The sequence below is a fragment of the Crocuta crocuta genome, unplaced genomic scaffold, assembly GCF_008692635.1.
Source record: "Crocuta crocuta isolate KB4526 unplaced genomic scaffold, BGI_CrCroc_1.0 scaffold318, whole genome shotgun sequence".
NCBI classification, from domain to species: domain Eukaryota; kingdom Metazoa; phylum Chordata; class Mammalia; order Carnivora; family Hyaenidae; genus Crocuta; species Crocuta crocuta.
In genome coordinates, this window is record NW_027531425.1 from 432,350 (window position 1) to 454,050 (window position 21,701).

Here is a 21,701-nt window from a genome sequence, read left to right on the forward strand (position 1 = left end):
AAAAAAAGTCCTGCTAGGTATACACAGGCCATTCTTCTGCACATTTTTGCAAGCAGATTTTATTTTCTTCACTCAAATTTATCCAATTTTGGAGTTTGCAACACCAAAGTAGATCTATAAGGCCCTTCAATAGTCCATTCTCAGCTCTAAAAGAAATTTTGTTTAACATTAAGTCAAGACACTTAGATTGCTATAAATAAGAATGATTCTAGGTCATGAGTAAGATGGCTTTTCAAACAATCAAGAACGGCATGTCATAATCACCTGCTAGATGTCCAGCACTATGTTAAACACCAGTGATGGGCACCAAAGGAGTGTAAAACGAGTTCCTGTCATCTCCACCTACAATCTAGAGACAGCTCTCAATTAATTTACCAACAGACGACGTTACATAATAAGGCTATTTGCAATTTCAAACACATTTCACCATAAAAGGCATGCTATGGTGTTTCAGTTCTCAGGTGGGTAGGAAACCAATTTAGCCTGTAATGTAATTGAAATACTGAGTATGTGCAAATGAAACCTGATGTGGAAAGCTGGGGTAACACTAGAATTATCTAACGTTGAGTGTGGTGCTTTGTTAACTACCGAGTTTCACACTTACATAAACTTCACCATGATACTGTGGATAGGTGGTGTTTGGTAGGCTGTGGTAATATTTCCAAAGGCTGAGGAAACTGAGGCACAGAAAGCCCAGAAACTGCTTCCAAGTCACAAGGCTACCGTGGCAACAGAACCCTAAGGCAGCAGGACTCTAACTCTTCCAATTCCAAATCCCGCTAGCACAAAACTCAATGAGAAATAGGTGTGGAGTGTTTTGTTTGCCTTTGGCGTTCAAGACTGGTGCCCGAGAAAAAGAGGAAATTTCATTTGGGAAAGATGAGGAGGTAAATGGAAACTTTTAGTGCTTCAGAAGGAGGCTTAGGGGCACTTTAGAAGCTTTTGACATTGACAGCACTGGTGCTTTATTGCTTTCATTTCCCTGCAAGCCTCTTGGAGGGGCTGTTCCCCTCTTTCAGGTTGTCTTCACCTTTTCAAGTTCACCTGCGAGGCTTAAGGTATGTTGGAGGAGGGTGTTCGATTTGGGTTTTAATTCATGAACGGGAACACGCCATCCAGGAGGGTTTGAGAAGAATTTCCTGATAGCTGGGTAAGGGCTGGAAAAGAGAAAGGAAAAATGATGGTGAAGGCGAGGAGCGTGTGTATGAGAAAGATTGCCTGACTGGGAATCAGCCGAATTGCAAGCCTAGAAAGAAAGGCACAGGGGGGTGGGGACTGAGGGAGGCCACTGTTCTATTAAAGAGTCCGTGAGGACCAGCATTGAGTTAGCCCTTGCCACTGCATCATGAGGCCAAGGCAGATGAAGGAGGAGGCGGCCCTAGCCATGACCCAGCTCTGCATAAATACGGTCTCTTCCCTCAGCGAGCACCGACAGTCGAGAAGACATCTACAACATTAGCAGATGGCAACACGAATAATCACACATGTATGACTTCCACAAAAATCCCTCTCTACGTGAATAAAAGTGCAAAGTGTTTCATTCATTCGTTCATTCATCCAATAATCCACTGAACATTTACTATGTGCCAAGCACCACACTAGGTGTCAGAAAAACAAAAGTAAACAGGGACAGTCCCTGCCTTCAAGGAGCTCACGGTTTAGCAGGCGAGAAAGATGTACACATCAATAAGTGCAAATGGTCGATGGGTATGAATTTCTTTAGTTTGATACTGACTACGGCAATGGCACAGTAGGCTTCCAGCATAAACAGAGCCCAGTACGTTCTGCAACATGCGCTACTTGGCAGACTTGCTATTTGTCGTTTACCCATCCGTATACAGAGGCTCCCACTAACACTTAGGCCAAATCTATGTTATTAATCACATATTTGCTGGCTAAGTCACTTTCCTGATGCCTACCCTGCCCAAATCACTGTTTTGTTGCCAAGGGGGAAGAATGTGTGCATGTAAATCTCGCCCAAATTGTGTAAGAGCAACCTGAACTTGGGGTGGCACTGAAAGGGCTCACCAAAGCATGGCATGTCCTTTCAAGTACAGCCCAGAAAGCAACAGGTGATTCACTTCAACAAACATCCTTGCGTCAACGTTATGTAGGTCAAGTCCCATTAAACAAACTCCAAGAGAATGTCCACCTTCTTCTGTCACAGCAAATAAAATCTTAGTTTATATTTGTTTGGACTGTGTAATTTACAAAGCATTTATGAAATGATTGTTTCATTTAATCAACACAGCAACCCCTAGTTATAAGTACTATATGGTCATCTTTTATCTGAAGAAGCTGAGGCCAGGAGAGGTTAGGGAACTACGCAGGGCCATGCAGTTAATGGCAAGCGTCAGGGCTGCATTTGGCACTCAAGCCTTCCCACCTCCAGTTGGATGTTTCGTTCTACCAAACCGTGCCTTAAAATTCCCAAGACAACCACCTATGCTCTCTGTTACTTAGAAAGAAAAAAAAAAAAAAGGTGGGGGGGGTGGTGCCTGGGTGGCTCAGTCAGTGGAGCATCCGACTTCGGCTCAGGTCATGATCTCGCAGTTTGTGGGTTCAAGCCCCGCGTCGGGCTCTGTGCTGACAGCCAGCTCAGAGCCTGGAGCCTCTTTCAGATTCTGTGTCTCCCTCTCTCTCTGACCTTCCCCCACTCATGCTTTGCCTCTCTCTGTCTCAAAAACAAACATTTTTTATAAATTAAAAATAAATAAAAAGGAGGAAAATAACTTCCAGAGTCTCCTTGGATCCAACACATTGGATGAAAGTAAATCACAGGCCATCCTGTTCAGAATAGAAGTAACACAAAAAATCCAAAGCCGTTGGATGGAGGTGATGACCGAAAACATTCAGTTCCACTGGCAATACCTAAAATATATATTTGCCTATAAATAGCTTTAGCTTGATCCCCTCCCTCAACAAATCCCACATCACAATGTCCAATCAAACTCTATCGGAGAGCCATCTTGCCATCCCAAAGTGATTCAAATTAAGGCGATTAGCCACTCCTGCCTCCACACCTCGAAACAGCACCAGCACCACCCGGTCCTGTTCTGCTGAACTCAGCCTCTCCCACACTCCCTGGGATGCTTTTAAAATAACTTGTTCATTAGCTAGTTCTTTGTCAACCATGGGAGCTAGGNGGGGGGAGGGGAGTAGAGGGGGGCTTGGATTGACTTTTCTGTAATTCGCAGGCTGAGTCTCCGACTGACCAAGTCTCAGAGAGGGAGACATGTTCATCAGCAGAGCAGAGAGGCTCAGGACTCAGATTTTTCCTTTCCTGGTTTAGCCAGTGCTCTCCCCTACAGGGTGTGGGAAAAGAAAATGCTATGAATTCCCAAACCCAAACACCAAGTCCCCTGGAAGGGGGGAACACTTCTCCAGCTGAAATGTAAGAGAGCTGCAAACGAGGTCAGGTATTTGGCGTGTACGCGAGGTGTCACCGATTTCACAGTTGCTGTGCAACATTCCCGATTTAGAAGAAAGGAAAATGACAGATTTAATGAAGGGGGGAAGCGGGGACGGGATGGCACTGTCACTTACCTGATGAAATTCCTCCTTGAATGGAACTGTCACCTCAAATTCAGGAGTCTAAAATCACCCTCATTCCCTGGCCAAGTGCAGCATCTTTAATTCTGTCATTGCCACCATCATTGTCCCTGTGTTCCCAGCTCAGAATGCCGGGCGTACCGACTCCCACCTCGCCCCTGGCTCCCACACCCATCTCTGCGGCTCAGCACCCCGTCCCCTCGTGACTATTGTGTGGCCAAGCACGTACCAAGGGTAAAGGAACAAGCTGATTTGGGAGTCAAACCCAGTGGTGACCTGGGCCTTAGTCACCACTCTACCACAGGTCACTGGTCACCTTGGATTAAGGGCCTGCACAAAGCTTTCTAGTTCAGTTACTGGAGACTCATGCTTCCCTCACTTGTGGCTCTAAAAATTGGTCACATTTAGCAACGTATTGGCAGCACCCACCACAGGGGCCCGGCACACACCAGTGTATGCTGTGTGGGCAGGGGCAGGCCTCCCTGGCCAGACTGGCACAACCGGGGAGCCTCTCTGAAACACAGCTTCATCAGGGCACTCTTCAGTCCGACTGCCCCCTTGTTCTCCACTGCCTCAGCGCAGAGCCAGAGACTCCGCAACAAGGTCATCCAAAACCATCCAGCCCCATCCTGCTCCTCTGCTCCGGCCAGAGTCCGCTCACTCACTCAGCAAATGTTCACAGGGTGCCGAGGACACGCAGACACAGAGCTGGACACCGGGAAGGTGAAATGAAAGGCTGCCTGGCAGGGAGCTTGGGTCTGAGGAAAGGGGCTGGAGGCGGGAGTGAGGAGGGATAAAACCATCCTTGTATTACGGTGTAGGAAGTGATGCAGGAGCGGCGGCCGCGGTGGGGGCTGTGGGAACTCGGCTGAGGGAGGCACACACACTGCCTCTGTTCTCCCCTCCCACTCTGGAGTTGGCCAAAGCCTACTCCGTAAGTCAAGGTCTTATTCACTGTGGCCCACACCTCTCCATATCTGAATTCCTTAAGTTCTTATCAACATTACTCATTTGCAGTCATCCACTGGCTGATGTCACTTCTTGTATTGCCGTGGGTTAGTTGTTGTGTTTTTTTTTTTAATTGTTACTTTTCATATACGTTGGCTGTTTTTCTCCACTGGTTTATAAGATTGCAGAGGATATAGACCAGACTCTAGTTACCTCTAAATCTGTCACAGAACCTATATAACAATTATTTGTGGCAGAGGAGATATATTTGGAACCACTGACAATACATTCATTTAATGGTGACAAACACATGCTCCCTTCACTCCTAGGTCCCAGCTTCCACAGGTGGTATCGATGTGTCCAACCCAAGATGAGAGAGAAGACCCCCGGGTGTCTCTGGAAACTTTTCAAAACATAATTCACTAAAATTGTAATTTCTAACCTTAGGAAAATGTCAGTGAAAAAAGTTCTCATCCCAGGTGGTACAGGGTTAACCCCACTATAGCATCATGGAGGGCACATCTTGTCCACAGGTACTTGCGGACTCGACATAGACACAAATGTGACACTACAAATCAATGGGGAAAAAGAAGGACCCTTTCAGTAAGAAAAACTAGAACAGTTAGCCATATGGAATGTAAAATAAAGTTAGGTCCCCACCTCATACCAGTGACAAAAATAAACAGTTCATTTATTCAACACAGAGATGGGAGAAGAAAACCTTTAGAAAAAAAATACAGGTGAATATTCTTGTAATTTCAGGAAAGAAAAGGTTGTGGGGTGGGGGGGGAAGGGAAAGAAAGAAAGAAAAGTCCAAACAACAAAACAGAAGCTAGATAGATGCAACTTACAACAAAATTTCTTCAACATAGAGAATCTGATAAAAAGTGAAAAGATAAGGCAACCCTGGGACAGGTATGTACAACCCGTATCACCAACAAAGGATGGGTAACCAGGATATAAAAGGAACAGCTACTCGGCAATAATAAGAAAAAGAAAAACAACCTCAAAGAGCCTCCTCTAGATTGCAGTTCAAGAACTGCTCTGGGTAAGGCCCCGGCTCATATTCTCCCAGAGCTTAAAGGACAGAAACACAGTGAGGTGACGTCTTCTCCCACCTATATATGTTTATATTTTATTATCATTTATAACGTGTTATCAGATATCTCGATTTATCTATACAACAACACTGGGATGGAGGCAAAACATATAGTGTAACATTTTATTGACAAGGAGATCAAGACTCAAGAAGGCAGATGATAACTTCAGGGAAACATACAGCACTTCTGAGTGAGAAGCAAAACCTAGCTTTTCCACCTTTTAATCCATAATCTTTTCATTTAAAAAAAAAAACAACACACAAAACTGGGGCACCTGGGTGGCTCAGCCAGTTAAGCGACCAACTCCTGGTTTCGGCTCAGGTCATGATCTCACAATTTGTGGGTTCAAGCCCCATGTTGGGCTCTGTGCTGACAGAGCCTGCTTGGGGCTTGCTCTCTCTCTCTCTCCTTCTCCCTGCTCTCCCCTGCACCCTGCACAAAAATAAATAAACATTAAACACACACACACACACACACACACACACACACAGAGTCAAAACTGCCTCTACTTTTAGGAACACCTGGGTGGTGCAATCAGTTAAGCATCTGACTTCAGCTCAGGTCATGATCTTGCCATTTGTGGGTTCAAGCCCCTCATTGGGCTCTGTGCTGACAGCTCAGAGCGTGGAGCCTGTTTCAGATTCTGTCTCCCTCCCTCTCTGCCCTTCCCCTGCTTATGCTCTGTCTCTCTCTGTCTCTCAAAAATAAATAAACATTAAACAAAATTTTTAACTGCCTCTACTTTTAAAAAAAATACATGTTCAGACAAAAATCTGTATATGAATGTTCACAGCAGCTTTATTCATAATCACCCCAAACTAGAAATACCCCAACTGTCCTTCAATCGGTAAACAGTTAGTAAACCAATGTACACCCCCATTATGGGACACTATTCAGTAATAAAAAGGAAGGAACTAATGATACACGCAACAACCTGGACAGATTGCCAGAGAATTATGCTGAGTGAGAAAAAGCCAATCCTAAAAGGCTACATGCTGTATGATTCCACGTATAAGATATTCTGGAAATGACAAGACTATAGACATGAGAAGAGATTGGTGGCTCCAGGAGTTAAGGACTAAGGATTAAGGTAGGTGAGGTGAGAGGATAATGGAGGGACAAAACCATAAAAGGTCAATATGAAGGGTGCTTGAGTGGCTTAGTCAGTTAAGTGTCCGACTTCTTGATTTCAACTCAGGTCATGCTCTCACAGTTGTAAGACAGAGCCCTATGCCAGGCTCTGCGCTGGGTGTGGAGGCTGCTTAAGATTCTCTCTCTCCTTTCCCTCTGCCCTTCTCCCATGTATTCTCTCTCAAAATAAATAAACAAACAAACAAAATAAAATAAAATAAATAACGGTCAACATGAGGGATGCTGGTAGTAAAGGGGCTGCTCAGTATTTTGATTGTATCAGTGTCAAGATCCTGGTTGTGACATTGTACTATAGTTCTGAAAGATTCTAACCATCCAGGGAAACTAAGTAAAGGGTATGTGTAATCTATTATTTCTTCCAACTGCATGTGAATGAGTAATTGTCTCAAAGTAAATGAAATTTTTCAAAAAGGACCAAAACATTTGAAAAGGCCTAAAATCCCCCTGCCCTGTTGTCGCACCATTCAGTGGTTAGATTAGATTAAGAGACTGCCAGGTGCGCTGTAAACACTAGGCGCACTCACCATCTTCCACCTCAACCAGCCTCATGTCCCTCCCTCACTGTCAGACCCTTCTCTCCTCTGAGTGAGGTCCTTCACTGCACCTGTGCAGTCTGCCCATCTCTTTGAATATGCTGATGCTCCCTGAAAGCGGAAACCTTGCTCTGTATCTCTGTATGCCTACGACCTAGCCCAAAGCCAAGCATATCGTAGGTGCTAAATAAAGGGATGCTCGCTTAAACTGGTTCATGATTTCTGTGTTTAATACAAAGGATCCCAACACTGGGAGAAGTGAGGAGGGGAGGAGACTGGGAAGAAGAACACCCCAGAAGTCTGGGCCAACGCCTCAAGAGCATTGGTAATTTACCTCTTCCTTCCCCAAGCCTGGGAACCCAAAAGAAGCAAAGGTCTGTACAGGGGGTGTGGCAGCAGTAGCGAAAATATGAGTTCAATTCATCAAGCCTACTTTTTCTATCCTGTTTCAAGCTCTACAAATGAAGGAATTGACCATTTATAGCCTGGGTCACTGGAGCACCATGGGAAGGTAGGCTGTGGTGTACTCTTCTGGAAAAGATTTTAAAGGTTAGCTGACAGCCCTTTTCCAGAAATGATTAGTCTGAAGAATTGCCCGAGGGCAGAAGGATGTACTAAATGATCTGTCAAGATCTCTCAGAAACCTCACACTCTCTGCCTGGGCAAACATATTTGGTTCATGGGGTGGGGAAGGGGTTCCCACACCCTAAAAACCATGCTAGCTCCTTACTCCTCCTCCAAATAGTTTTTGAGCAAAGAAAGGAAGCAAGACAGAGAACAAAATCAAAACAAAAAAGCGGGTGCTTTGCCGCTCCTAATGTTATCGGATAATTTTTCAAATTCTTACTCAATTACATATCACACTCTTATCTGCAATCTCCACGGGCCAAAGAGGCCTGCTTCCACATCATGCCACTGAGCCTACAGAACACAAGTGTCCCTCCCAAGTAATCCCAGCTCTCATAAACATGAGATCATTTTACATTAAGCTGTGTGTGTGTGTGTGTCTGTGTGTGTGTGTGTGAGAGAGAGAGAGAGAGAGAGAGACAGAGAGAGAGAGATAGAGAGCGTGTGTGTGCATGCGCGCATCCGCATACACGCTTGTGCCTGTGAGTGCCTGGTCTTCTAGGAGCAGTAAGGAGGAGATATGTGAGGCCACGGAAGGTTAAAAACTTGGGAGGTTTCTGTTTCTACCTAGATAATGATTAACTCTTTTTGCTGCTGACTTCAGAAGAGCTGGCATTTCTGGACCAGCAGTGTTGCTTCCCGGTCAAGAGAGCAAATAAGAGCTCACACGCACACATCTACTCTTAGAAAGAAGTGGCACCAATCGCTTTCAGGCTTTGGCAGTGGGGGTGCTACTGAAGTTTCAGGGGCTACGAGGTGTTTTCAAATTGTGTTGTTAACTGGCCTTAAAATATCAAGACCAAGAACCTCATGAATCAAAGCAGCCGGCACCACCTACCCGAAACGCTTCGATGTTTCGTTGAAATTTGCTGACAGCAAAGAGTTGAGATAACTTACATCACCTGAAATCACTGAATAAATAAGAGAGATCAAGAGATACAACACAACTGACTCCAACAACGACTAACACACAAAGCCTATTATGCCGTTTAAAGATGAAACTTGAAACCAGGAGTAGGAGAGATGAGTAGGAAGAATCTATGGTATCCATTCTCTGGTTTCTATCCTTCCCTCCGGACAAAAATCAACATGGAAACTCCATGCAGCACTTCACTCTATAATGGCCGGTGTTAGGCCACAGGTCCTAAGAACGATGAAGCAAAGAACCAGTAATCCATCTTTCTACTTTCCAGCTGAGCAGATGGGAATACCAAAGGTGGAAGGCCTTGTCCAACGTTATGCAGCTGGCCCTCCATTACCCTTCAACCGTCCCTGCCTCCCTACGAATGATCTTTTGCACATGCTGTCGTTATCATTAATAGTCCTCGTTTAAAAACAACACACTGTTTCTTAGTCTATTCATTAGGGGAAAAGAAAACAAACACAAACGTGAAAACACTTCAACTCCGCGTTACAGCATACCTCATCACAGTCCACACACGAATCCCTGAGTCGACAGAAGGCCTAACACATGAAGAGGGGTGTAAGATGCAAGAGGCCATCCTACAGCCAGGAGAGCCTGAAGTCACTTCCCCCACGGCCCAGATGTCTAGATCAACCCTACTCCCATTCCACACGTCCACAGCCTCCCCCTTGTCCATCCCAGCCCTGATGTCAGGGATTAAAAGCCTCTCACTTCCCTATTTCTTAAATTGTAACGAGAGACAATCACCCAACTTCCTTTTTCTTTGTTTCTTGTCATTCAAGCACTGCACACAGCAATGTACATGCCTGTGATACCAAGGCTCACACAAGCCCCCCTCTGGCCCACCAACATGGTCCAGGAAGGCCATCCACACCAGTGACAGCACGGAACGTTCTCACTCTGTATGTAAGCCTCTGAGCTCACGGGAAGTCCAAGGTTTAATATATTTATCCTGATTAAAGCAGTTATTGTCCCTAGTAATCTGGTCACAGGTCCACCGCCAGGCCAGGAGTCACCACCCCTTCCTCCCCCTTGATGTCCCAAGTGTGAGGCACATCTTCCTATGTGCACCTGACCTGAACACATATCACTTCAACTGCCCTCCAGGCCAGCTGCTGCTTGGCCACCCCCTGTGTCCCCTCATTGCCGCATCCGTGTGCAGCAGCCAGGCAGACACAGCAAGCTCTGACACTGGGGAGAGTGAAGTTCAGAGAATGTAATGGTTTTTCGTTCTCACGAGTGTGCCCGCTTCAGAGGGGTAAAACTGCCATCTTCAATATCTTAAATAAGCAGGAATAATAACCATGAAAGCTGGAAGGGCATTAGAAATTTTCTAATTCAAGCCCTAATTTCCTAGGTGAGAAAAACCAAGGCCGAGGGAGGTCAAGTAGGTGTGTACCAGGAAGACATTCAGAACACTGTTCAAACTCTTTGCACATCATGATACTAGGAAATGAGATCAACTAAAACAGTGCTAAGTCAGCCTGGGTTCATACGGTCTCCATCACGTACCAGCTGTGTGCATTGGAGTAAGTTATTTAGCCTCCCTGCGCCTCATCTGAGAAGTGGGGATCATAAAAACAGCTACCTTGTGGGGCTGTCGGGAGATTCATGAGTTAATATATGTAAAGCGCTTAGAGCTTAAATGTAAGAAGCACTCGGTAAATGCCTGGCACCACCATCATCATCGTTAGCCAGGACCAAGAACTGTTGTTCCCAGTTTACAAACAAGGACACCGGGGATCTTGAGACCTGAGGTGAGTTACCCCCAAAATCACAGTGGTAAATGGCAAAGCCAAACTAAAACCCAAGCTTCATGCCTCCAAATTGCATTCTTTCCCTGGGAACCATTTCTCCCACGTAGAATCCTGTAGTTCAATTTGTTATGGCCCAAAAGGCATATTGCTCCAAAACAGGTACCTCAGCCAGGATGCCTCCCCAAAGAACAGCCTACTCATCTGACAAAATCTGGCTCAATACCCTCCACCCCAGTCAATCAATCAATAAAAACACAACAGAAAGACCAGTGGAAAGGGAACAGATCTCTAAAGGATTCCAATGTTTGGAGAAACTGTTGCCAATTCTGCAGAAACAGGATGTATTTCTTAGAGCTTATGGCATGGCGTGTCTTGGCCAGCTCATGCTCTTGGATCCCTTTGTTTTCTGTGCCTTGTCTTCCTGCGGAGCCCTGGCCACCCAGACTCCCATGGCTGGTGAGGTCACCTTCTCCAGGGAGCTTAGACTCTACCCACCAAGCTCTGATTTGAGATACAGGATCTGGGGTCAGACAGCAAAGACAAGGTCCCAACTTTTATAATGTCTTTTGGGTCACCTGTCCCCCAATTAGTGCATTTTTAGAAGAAAAGGTTATTTTAAAAGACTGCCTTCTCCGTAACAGATGGCATCCTAAAATACCCACAGAAATGGAGGAGGTGCACTCCCAGCTGTTTTCCCTTCCTCACGAAGATATATTTCAAGTTCAGAACCACTCATTCACAATGTATAAATAAGGTCAAGGCTACTGAATACCAAATGACTTGAAAAACGAGAAAGGAGAGTCTCCCTGTTTGTCCCTTTCCTCCCCACTTTCTGCAGATCATACAGTGGCTTTGAAGGAGCTGAAAGCTCTCTCCAAACCCGTACTTCAAGAAAGTATCACAACAGTCCCTTTACTAAGTCTACTCGTTTTGTTTTTTAATTTTTTTAAATGTTTTTATTTATTTCTGAGAGAGAGAGAGACAGCGTGAGCAGGGGAGGGGCAGAGACTGAGAGGGAGACAGAATTGGAAGCAGGCTTCAGGCTCAGAGCTGACGGCACAGAGCCCAACACGGGGCTTGAACTTGCAGGGCTCAACCTCATGGACCATGAGATCATGACCTGAGCCAAAGCCAGAAGCTTAACCGACTGAGCCACCCAGGCGCTCCTACTCAGTTTTAAAATAGACCTCAACTAGGGGTCCCTGGGTGGCTCAGTTGGTTAAGTCTCTGACTTTAGCTCAGGTCATGATCTCATGGTCCATGAGGTTGAGCCCTGCAAGTTCAAGCCCCGTGTTGGGCTCTGTGCCGTCAGCTCTGAGCCTGAAGCCTGCTTCCAATTCTGTCTCCCTCTCAGTCTCTGCCCCTCCCCCACTCATGCTCTGTCTCTCTATCTCTCTCTGTCTCTTAAAAATGAATAAACATTAAAAGATTTTTTAATTTAAAAAATAATAAAATAGGCCTCAATTTTCTCAACTTTAGACTTCAAATATCTGTTTTGTTTAAAATGATGAATAAATTCTGGACAAACGTAGAACTTGTTTTGCTTTAATCACGGAAACACTTTTGTTTTACACTCTGGAATTTCAGAGTTAATATTTTTCTTGGTTTCCAAGGAAAGAGACATGATTGAAGAAATTTGATCAACTCAATTATAGCTCTAGTGCAATGATTTTAAAGAGGGTAGAGGGGGTAGTAAATAGGGAAAAACACCCCCCCACTGGGAAGCCTCCACATGCCATTCGGTGTGTACTTGTCCTTGCATAATGGCAATATTCACCATGTTTGATCCACTTTGAATTTCAAATAACATTAACATAAGGAGAAGGCTTTTTATTGGAGTAAGGGGAGAAACACAGAAGCATGGCACGGTCACATCCAATCTCAACTCAGAAAACATTCAGTTCTATTTATGAGCATTTTTTAGTGCTTCTTTGTGCCAGAAGCTGGACACATGGAAGTGAGTAAAAGAGAAGTCTGTTCCCAAGGTGCTCAGTGAGCTGTAAATAAAAAGATGTAAACAAAGAGATTACAATGTAATATAATGAATGCAGTAATACAAGTAAGCACCAGGACACTGCTGAGGAAATGCTAAAGGTGTGTTGATTAACAGGGTGCAGAAAGCAATGGGAGATGCTGAGGAATTCCACTTGGGATCCTGCACAGGATCACCGTGCAGGGAGATGGGACAAGCAGGGATGACTTCCTGGAGGTGGTGGCATCTGAGCTGGCTTTTAAAGGATGACTGAGTCGTCCAGGTTCAAGGAAAGGGATCCATTCCAAAGAGAGGACATAACATGTATAAAGCAAGAAGGATGTAATAATATAATATGGCAAGAAAACTAGAGACAAATCAGCTTTGTGATGGTATAAAATGCGAGCGGTGTAAGGGAGAAGTGATGGGTGTAATCAGTCTCCTATGCTATGATCTTAGCATAATAGTGTTTTTAAAAAAGTCACCTTGGTGATATTGTATAAGATGATGTCAAGGTCAAACTAAGAGCCTATTTTTAAAAAATTCGCAGTTGGGGTGCCTGGGTGGCTCAGTTGGTTAAGCAACTGACTCTTGGTTTGGGCTCAGATCATGATCTCACAACTTGTGGGTTTGAGTCCCACGTCGGGTTATGTGGTGATACCACGGAGCCTGCTTGGGATTCTGTCTCCCTCTCTCTCTGCCCGTCCCCGCTCATGCTACCTGTCTCAAAAACAAATAAATAAATATTTTTAAAAAATTATTTGCAGTATTTATGCACTCATTATTATATTCCATAATCAGAGCCACCATGTAGGCTACAATACATTCCCAGACACGCTCCTATCTGAAGCGTGCCCCACAGTAAGAGCTACTTCTTTAGCACTTACTGTTTGCCATACACCTGACACACATTAACAGTAAACCAGCCAGGTATGTCTTGTTATCTCTTCATTACAGGAGAGGATGCTTAGAGGAGAAGTTGAGTAACCCAAGCAAGGCCATAGGGCAAGGAGGTGATGTTGACAAGGTTCCCACTGAGGGTTGGCTCCAAAGCCTGGGTTCTTGGCATTGCACTACACACCTTCACAACATTCCCACTGAAGGCTAGAAGAAGAGAGAAGGCCGAAAGACACACATTTAGAACTTAAGGAAGTACAAGTTGAATGCCACAGCGTGGTGTGTGTCAATCAGACAGAAGGATCGTTTCTAGTCAGAGTGACCAAGGAAGGCACCCAGCATGCAAGTGAGATTTCAGTAGGTGAAGCTGGGGGGCCGGGCAAGGAGAGAGGGCACCCCAGAAACAGCACTCAGGCTCAGACTCTGGTCGACAGCCGAGGTTCTAACTTCCGTCCCATCCTTCCCCTGCGGCAGCCCCTGGGCAAGCCACCGAATCGCCTGCCCTCATTTTATTCATCAGCAAAATGGGATAACAGCAATATATTCCTCCTAGAGTTGGTGCGAGGATTAGGAATAATCTATGTCAAGCATTTAGCATAACACATACTACACAGTAAGCCGCAAACTGCAAAACATTAGCTAACAGTAGATGTGTTTAAACAATGGCAAACAGTCCAGATAGGCCTCCAGTCCTCTTACAGTAAAACGAGAAATAGGGTTGAAAGGATAAAATTGAGACTGATTGAGGACCAAGTTAATGTTCACCTGGGAAGTTGGTCTCTTTTCAGCAGGGAATCAATCATGAGAGGAAATAAGCCATATTCATAGCGTTCTGAGCAGATCTCCCAGGGAGCCCCCAGCCCCTCCCTTTGGCATCTGGCTCACTTGTGACTCCTTCAGAAGCTGTGTGAGGCCCTAGGGACTGGTTCAAGCAAGGACTTTGGGAAACAGAGATACTGTCACCTGTCAATGCCCACCGTGTCCAAGATTTTTCCCTTTTCTCTCTCCCTATCCTGTGTCTTCTCCCCTAAACACATAGTAATGGCTGAGGCACAATTATTAACCCAACTTCTCTCGGAGACTGTCTTTATTCATTAAGGCTAAATAACATTTCCAGGAACCAATCTGGGTCGCTTGGATCATCATTTATTTATTAATATTTTAAACTTGGTGATACCTAGCTTTTACTTATTTTTAAGTTAATGTCATTTCTATACTGTGGTTATTATATTACTCATGTAAAAATTTTTTTATAGTTTATTTCTGAGACAGAAAGAGACAGAGCATGAGTGGGGGAGGGGCAGAGAGAGAGGGAGACACAGAATCCGAAACAGGTTATAGGCTCTGAGCTGTCAGCACAGAGCCTGATGCACGGCTCGAACCCACAAACCGTGAGATCTGACCTGAGCCAAAGTCGGATGCTTAACCGACTGAGCCACCCAGGTGCCCCTATATTACTCATTTAACCACATATTACAATGAAGACACTCTTGGTGATAATGGTTATGCTCACTTCTCTTGATTGTGCTGGTTTCATGGGTATACAACAGATACCAAAACTTATCCAATGGACCCCTCAAACATGTATGGTTTATCACATGTCCATTAAACCTCAATAAAGCTGTTAAAAATACAATACAATAAAAGTTTAGTAATTCATGTAATATTAAAACATAAAAAATTGTTATCCATATATAATATTCATATTATGAGCATTAAGTACATATTCAGAATATGAAAATATGAACATGTATATTTAAATCTTAACTCTAAAGATTTATCAGGACAGGTGATTATATAGAAATGTATATACAGGCTTATAAATACTTAGGTATAGAGGACATGGTTTTTAAATAGAGATGCATCATACTGTTCCTAGCAGCAGTATTTGCAATAGCTAAAAGGTAGACACCACCCAAGTGTCCACGGAAAGATGAATAGATAAACAGAATGTGCCGGACACATGCAAAGGCCTTAAAAAGGAAGAAAAATCTGACAAACGAAACGCTACAACATGGATGAGCCTTGAGGACATTATGCCAAGTGAAAGAAGCCAGTCATGAAAGGGCAAACACGGTATGATTCCACTTATCTGTGGTACCTAAAGCAGTCAGAAACACCGGGTGGGGGTGAGAGGGTACATTTAATGGGTACAGAGTTCCAACTCTGCAAAATACAAAGAGTTCTAGAAATGGACAGTGGTGCTGATTTGCCCAATGGGAATGTTCTAACTGCCCCTGCACTGTACACAGAAGAATGGTTCCCATGGTAAATTTTATGTTGTGTGCATTCTCCCACGATCAGAGAGATGAAACTTCCTACACATTATTGTAAAATCAGTAAAGGTGTTATTTTGTAATTCTTAAAAAAATGTTTTCAAGTGCTCTCATTATTTATATTTAAATCAAACAACTTCTGAGGTAACTTTCCCAAAAGGCCAATTCTATAGCTGACACCAAGTTAAAACTGTTGACTTGAATTTTATTACCGGTAGAAATCTGCATATTGACTTCTTCTTCCCTACAACCTGACATAATGCTTTCTTAACAAAGCTGTTGGTGGCCTAGGGTATAGGATAAGCATGATTCCTGTGAAGAAAACTTCTCTTCTGGCAGAAGAACTCTGTAAGTACCACTGGCGGCCCATGTTTATCTGGAGTGATATGGGAGTATATGAGTCAAGAGCTGGGCACCTGCTGATTTGAAAAGGGTGTGGACCCTACATATCAGGGCCAGGTCTGACCGTAAACTTCGTAGCAGAGCAATGACTGGGCCTTGTCCTGGCTTTCAACCTGTGTGATGCATGATGATGTGGCCATCACTGCCAGATGGGCTTCTCCAAAGATATTTCTGTTCTCATTCCCGAAGACGATGCCTGAAATTGCAAAAGGGCTCCCCACACACGTGTCTCACCCCCGCTGCTTTGCCCAGGGCTTTCCATGGCACCCCCAGCTCCTTGCCCACCACCTTCCTCCAGAGCTTTCAACTCTGAGATACAGAGTACTTCCTTTTTCCAAGGGCTTTATTTTCTTCCAGGAGCGCAGCTTACTGCAGAGTCCTATTTTCCCTGAGCAAGGGAAGAGAAGCCTTCGATCACCTCGCAGGAAGAGGAGAGCATCTGCTTGGGGATTCCAAGGAGATGTTTTACTGCAGCTTTTCACAAACTGATTATATTTAAAGCTCCCTTGGGGAGTGGGGGGTTGGGAGGAAAGAAGCTTTGGAGAAGACCTTTGTTGGCATGAGTGGAGAACTGCTCAGACCTCCCAGGGGAATAAGCTTGTTTAAATACCAGCAATCCACATTCCCAAGTGTGTATGCACACGCAGCATGTGTAGTTTTAAATTTCATCTCCTGCCCTGAAAGGGTCCTAAAAGGGTTAAACTGTTGCAGGCAAAGGCCTGGGGCTTTTCTATCAAAATGCTCCAGATGGAAATTACAGAATTTCATGTCTCAGCTCTGTGGTGCACACATACTGCTCTTCTAAGACATTAGGGGAAAAAAAAAAAAAGGACAAGACCCCCAATGTTCTCAAGAAAGAAAATTTCACTGCTCAGCACACAGTGCCACTCTGTTTCAGAGGATTCTGGAATATTTGCATTAACTGTCAATCTCAAGCTGTCTGAGGCACTATAGAAACTCAAGGTATGGAGAGGGGAAAGGACAGGGGCCCCTGAATAAGGAAAGGACAATAGCTAGTAGCCGGGAGACTCGGCAGTGATGTGAAGCCACCCAAATATCACCCAGATTATCACCTCCGCTAACCATGCCTTGCACTTGACCACCTTTTGCTGCTCCAATCCCAAAAGAAGCTAACAGGCTCAGGCCAAAAGGCCTCAGGCTATGACCATGAACCAGACCAGGGTTGTCAAGAATATCCAGAGATTCACGTATATGAAAGTGTTTCACTAATTAGAAAGAGCCATGTAAAAGCATGAAGAATATTATTGCTTTCGAGTCAGACATTGAGAGGCATGAACTTTCAAAGGAATCTGAACACCCACAAACCAGAAACAATGATGGTTTTTAAGAAGGCGGCTACTCGACGGGCTGACTAAGGAGGCACACCCCTTATAAAACCAGGCTGGGGTAAGGTTGGGGGTGCAGCCTCAGAAGCCCTTCAGGGCACATGCAAGCAGGTGGTTTAAAGGGAGGCCAAAGGCACAGGATAGACAAGGTCCCACACAGTCCATTGAGAGTCCATTTAATTCAAGCATTCTGACTGAAAGGCAAAAACCCAGAATTCTGATCAGAGACAAAGGGGATGACAGTGGCCAATACTTAGACAGTTTAGCTGTTCGTTTTACAGAAAGGGAAACTGAGGTCCATAGGGTTTAAGTGATCCAAGATACCTTTCACCACTGCTGAAAGAATGAACCTAAACCAGACCCCTGTTTCATTCCCAGACTTGGCTCCTATCATTTAACAGCTGGCACTCGGGGAGGGAACAGGCAGGGTAGCCTTATGGTCAGCCCAATGCTCACTGACAGAGGACTAGACCGTGCTACCAGCGAGTGCTTAAAAGTGCCAGATACCATGCTAAATAGTTTTTATATAGTATCTCACTGACTCCTCACGACTACCTTCGGAAACATATACTACTTTGCCTATTTTCCAGTTAGGAAACTAAGGCTCAGATAAGTAACATAACTTGCCCAAGGTGAGCAAGTGACCGAACTGAGATTCTAAACCTGAGTCCCTTGAACTCAAAAAGCTGTGCTCTTAGCCACCAGACCAAAAGAGCAATTTTCTTTTTTATCTTGGCATCTGTAAGAGAACACCAACAGCACCCCAGACTCATGTAACACATTAAAAAACTGAAATTCTGACCAAAGGCTTCTACCTAGTGGGGGAGCAGAGCCAACATAGAAACCCGGGTCCTTTGTCTCCAATCTCTAAGCTCTTGCACGAAGAACCCAGGTTCTAGAACGGAAGCTCCACAAAGGAGGGGTCTTTGTCTTGTCCACTGTGGTACCGCCAGTCCCTAGAACACACAAAAAGCACTAAAGAAACAGCTGATAAATAAAGGAATGGAATCAGGCTACCAGGGTTTGGCGGGATGACCTTGGGAAGGCTTCTTACCCTCTCTAAACCTGTTTCTTCACGGAGTGAATGTAGGGGTGAGATAATATCTACCTCCCCGGTTGATGTGTGAATTAAACCAGACAATTCAGGTAAAGCACTTGGCACAGGCTAGAACATCATGAGCTCCCAAAATGTAATCTATTATTATTCCTATTGCTACTATTATCCGTTGACAGATTTGGCTTCTTAAGGATTTCTTTTTTCCTACTCTGTCGGATGACGTTTCATAGTAAAGAGGAATAGAATAAAATAGAGAATTGGAAGTCAGTAACCTGCTTCTAGTTTTAGAACTACCACCACCTAGCTGTGTGACCTTGGACAAGCCTCTTAATTTCTCTGTACTCTCCTCAGCTATAAAATGAGGGACTAAATCATTTAAATCAGCTTTTTATCAGGCACCTTCTCCGAGTAAGACGTCATGCTCAGCCACCTATAAAATTCTATGATCCTGAAGGGTATCAATGGAAAATATCAGAGCAAAGCAAGACTGTCTCCTGCTTGCAGCAAGGTTGATGAGAAACCCCAAATAGCCAACTGCATTACATCATCTCAATGAGCAATGTTTGTAAATACACAAGTGTTTAATTTTGAAACACTCGTGAGTAATCTTTCACCAATAGGAATCCTCAGACAAGGTTCTATTAACACCTATCAGCCCTGAACCTTTCAAAAAATAAACACGTAAAATCACTTTGCACCTTAGTCAAATGGCGTGCTTCTGGAGAGAAATCGGGAAAGTCAAAGTTATTAACACTGCCTATGGCAACAGTTAAGAATAGGATACGTGAAAAAATAGAATGACTTATCTGGTTAAAATGGCAAGGGGAGTTCTAGGAGCAGAATACAGTGCATCTGGACAGGACACAGAGGCCAGTGGCCTATTGTTTACAAAAACAGGCCCAGATTATGAACAGTGACAAGAGGCCAAGACCTCAATTATAACTCACAACCACACCTCTCCCAATCCCTGTTCAACTGAAGCTATCAATCAATCAACTCCCCAATCTCTGTAATAAACCCACCAATATTTGCAGCCCAGTGGATAGAAGGTCCCTCAGGGCACCTCCAGCAATGACCAAGCTGATGACATTAAAAAGACCCTACAGGCAAAATGGGGACTTCAAACTACATTCCAACCTTCCAGGAGATAAGGCAGCTGCCCATTTCAAGCTCTACACTATCCCCACCCCGGGCAATCATTAGAAAGGAGACATGGCCCTTCCCAAGTCCTCTATGATAGGAAAAGGTCTCCTTGCATTGGTGCAGGGAAAGAAGGAGGGGCCCCTCCCTCTGTACTCTGAAACAAAGGAAAACCCAGAGCTCCAACCATGTGGTGTAACATTCAAGGCCACCCACCTCTCCCACTCCCCAGCTGAAGTCTCAATGGACTAGAGCACATGGCTCTTTCCAGTGACTGGCCAGGAAGGGACAGTGCCCTGCACAAACACATCCTGGGGCGCTTTAACAGGCAGGGGCCCCTCTTATGGGGATGACTGCTTGAAAAAGGTTATCTGGGAAGAGGTTCTGATTCATGTGCCAGGTCAGCTAGTCAACCAGATGTGCAGACAGGGTCACTCGGTTTCTCCAGGTCCACATTTTGCTTTACCCTTCACATTTTGGCAGACGGAAGTGGGCCTTTAAAAGCATGCTTTCTGGAGCAGAGGGTGACCACACAGAAGGGTTAAACAATTATGTCTTCCCATTCTCCAGAACCAGCACCACCCAGCAACCCTAACATCTCAACTCCATTCATGTTTAGGTGAGGGCGGAGACGGGGTGTGAAATGACCTTATTCTTTCTGTTCTCCCATCTCTTGACTGAATGCAGGGCAACCAGAGACCAGATAGGTGCAAGGTGCACCCAAGGTGGCTACAGACTTTGTGTCTGATGCCATGGCAAATGTCACCTTTTGATATAGTGCAGCAGGAAAAAAAAAAAAAAACCCGCGGGGGGGGGGGGGCTCCTCAAATGGTATACCTCCTCAAGGTTGCCTTTCTCTACCAGGACTCCTCTTCAACCTTGGAAATAAATTCCCAAACACCTGTCAGATTTCAGTTGTCCTTCAAGGAAACCTGACCCAGACACCCAGAGGCAAATTGCCGCCTTTCTCTCTCCAAGAACCTCCCGCCCCTCCCCCATCCTATCTAGCCTGGGGGGAAAGGCCGTCAAAATAAGGGCCAGCCCTAGAGGAACAAACCCAAAGCCCACTCTGAAAATTCCTTTCCAGAGCCCTTGGCCCCTGGCACAGCCCATCCCTCGGAGGCTCAAACCCACCTATGGAAACCACCTCTGGGCTCAGCCTGCCCCCACCTGCTCCACCCAAAGAAATGAACATCCTGCACATCAGGGTGGAAATACATGCCTCAATGGTCCACGGAGCTTATGCATTATGCTATTTTTCAAAGCCCTTACCTTTGACCTGAGTATCGTACTCTGCTATGATCTCCTTATCCTTTTTGAATTTGGCCGGAGACGTCATGTTTTCCTTCTTTCTTCCAAATTCAAATTGTGAATTGATAGATCCACGGGAAAAATCCAACCACCGAAATCAATACCTCCACGACCGCTTCTCCCAACGGCAGAAGGGGCCCCCCGCGGTGGTCTCCAGCGCTCCGGGGAGCGCGGNCGCCCGGAGGCTGGCCTGGGGTCTGACATCAACGACACAGGCAGGGAGTGGAAGTCCTTCCGCACAACATGGTGTGGGGGGTGCGGGGGTGTGGACGCGCCCAGCTGTGTCCCCGGGAGGGAGTGGGTGCGTAAAAGGGTGCCGGGGGAGGGCTGGGCGTGCTTCGCGGTTTTTTGTTGCACAGGCTCGAAGATGCTGCAAATCAAATCCCAAACGGGAGCCGCAGCAGCGCAGACTGGATCGGAAGTCGTTTGCTCCGGTTCACTTGCCTGTAAATGCAGGGAAAAGGGGAGGGGGCGATCAGCCCCGGCGCAGATCCTAATCGCGGCGGGGGGGGGGTAGGGGATGTCGTTCCAAGCCCGGCCTGGGCCCATTCATCTCGGCCAAACGCCGCCCGGCCCACAGAGCCCGGCGCGGCGAGGTGCGGAGGAAGGAAGCTCCCTCCGGATTTTGTTTTAAGGCTGGAAGAAAACACTTTGGAGCAGCCGCCTGCGCGGGCTTCGGGTGGGGACTGCGGCGGGAAAGCGGGGC

The 21,701-nt window shown here is 45.5% G+C and overlaps 1 protein-coding gene and 1 long non-coding RNA gene across 11 annotated transcripts in view; one reads left to right on the top strand and one right to left on the bottom strand.

Annotated features, from left to right (window-relative positions):
- SRGAP2 (SLIT-ROBO Rho GTPase activating protein 2) overlaps window positions 1–21,165 on the bottom strand; it is a 243,244-nt gene extending 222,079 nt beyond the window's left edge. For all 9 annotated transcript variants that reach the window (XM_077772041.1, XM_077772039.1, XM_077772040.1 and 6 more), the window contains exon 1: window positions 20,957–21,165. In XM_077772041.1, the coding sequence (XP_077628167.1) occupies window positions 20,957–21,023 (67 nt within the window). In that variant the 5' untranslated portion in view covers window positions 21,024–21,165. The remainder of the gene's footprint in view (window positions 1–20,956) is intronic.
- Window positions 789–1,540, top strand: LOC144238312 (uncharacterized). 2 transcript variants are annotated; one of them, XR_013337071.1, is made up of 3 exons: window positions 789–887; window positions 990–1,058; window positions 1,303–1,540. It is a non-coding gene; the product is annotated as an uncharacterized LOC144238312 (long non-coding RNA). The 2 variants fall into 2 exon arrangements; XR_013337070.1 differs by having other exon boundaries at window positions 789–1,058.
- Window positions 21,166–21,701: the final 536 nt, after the last annotated feature.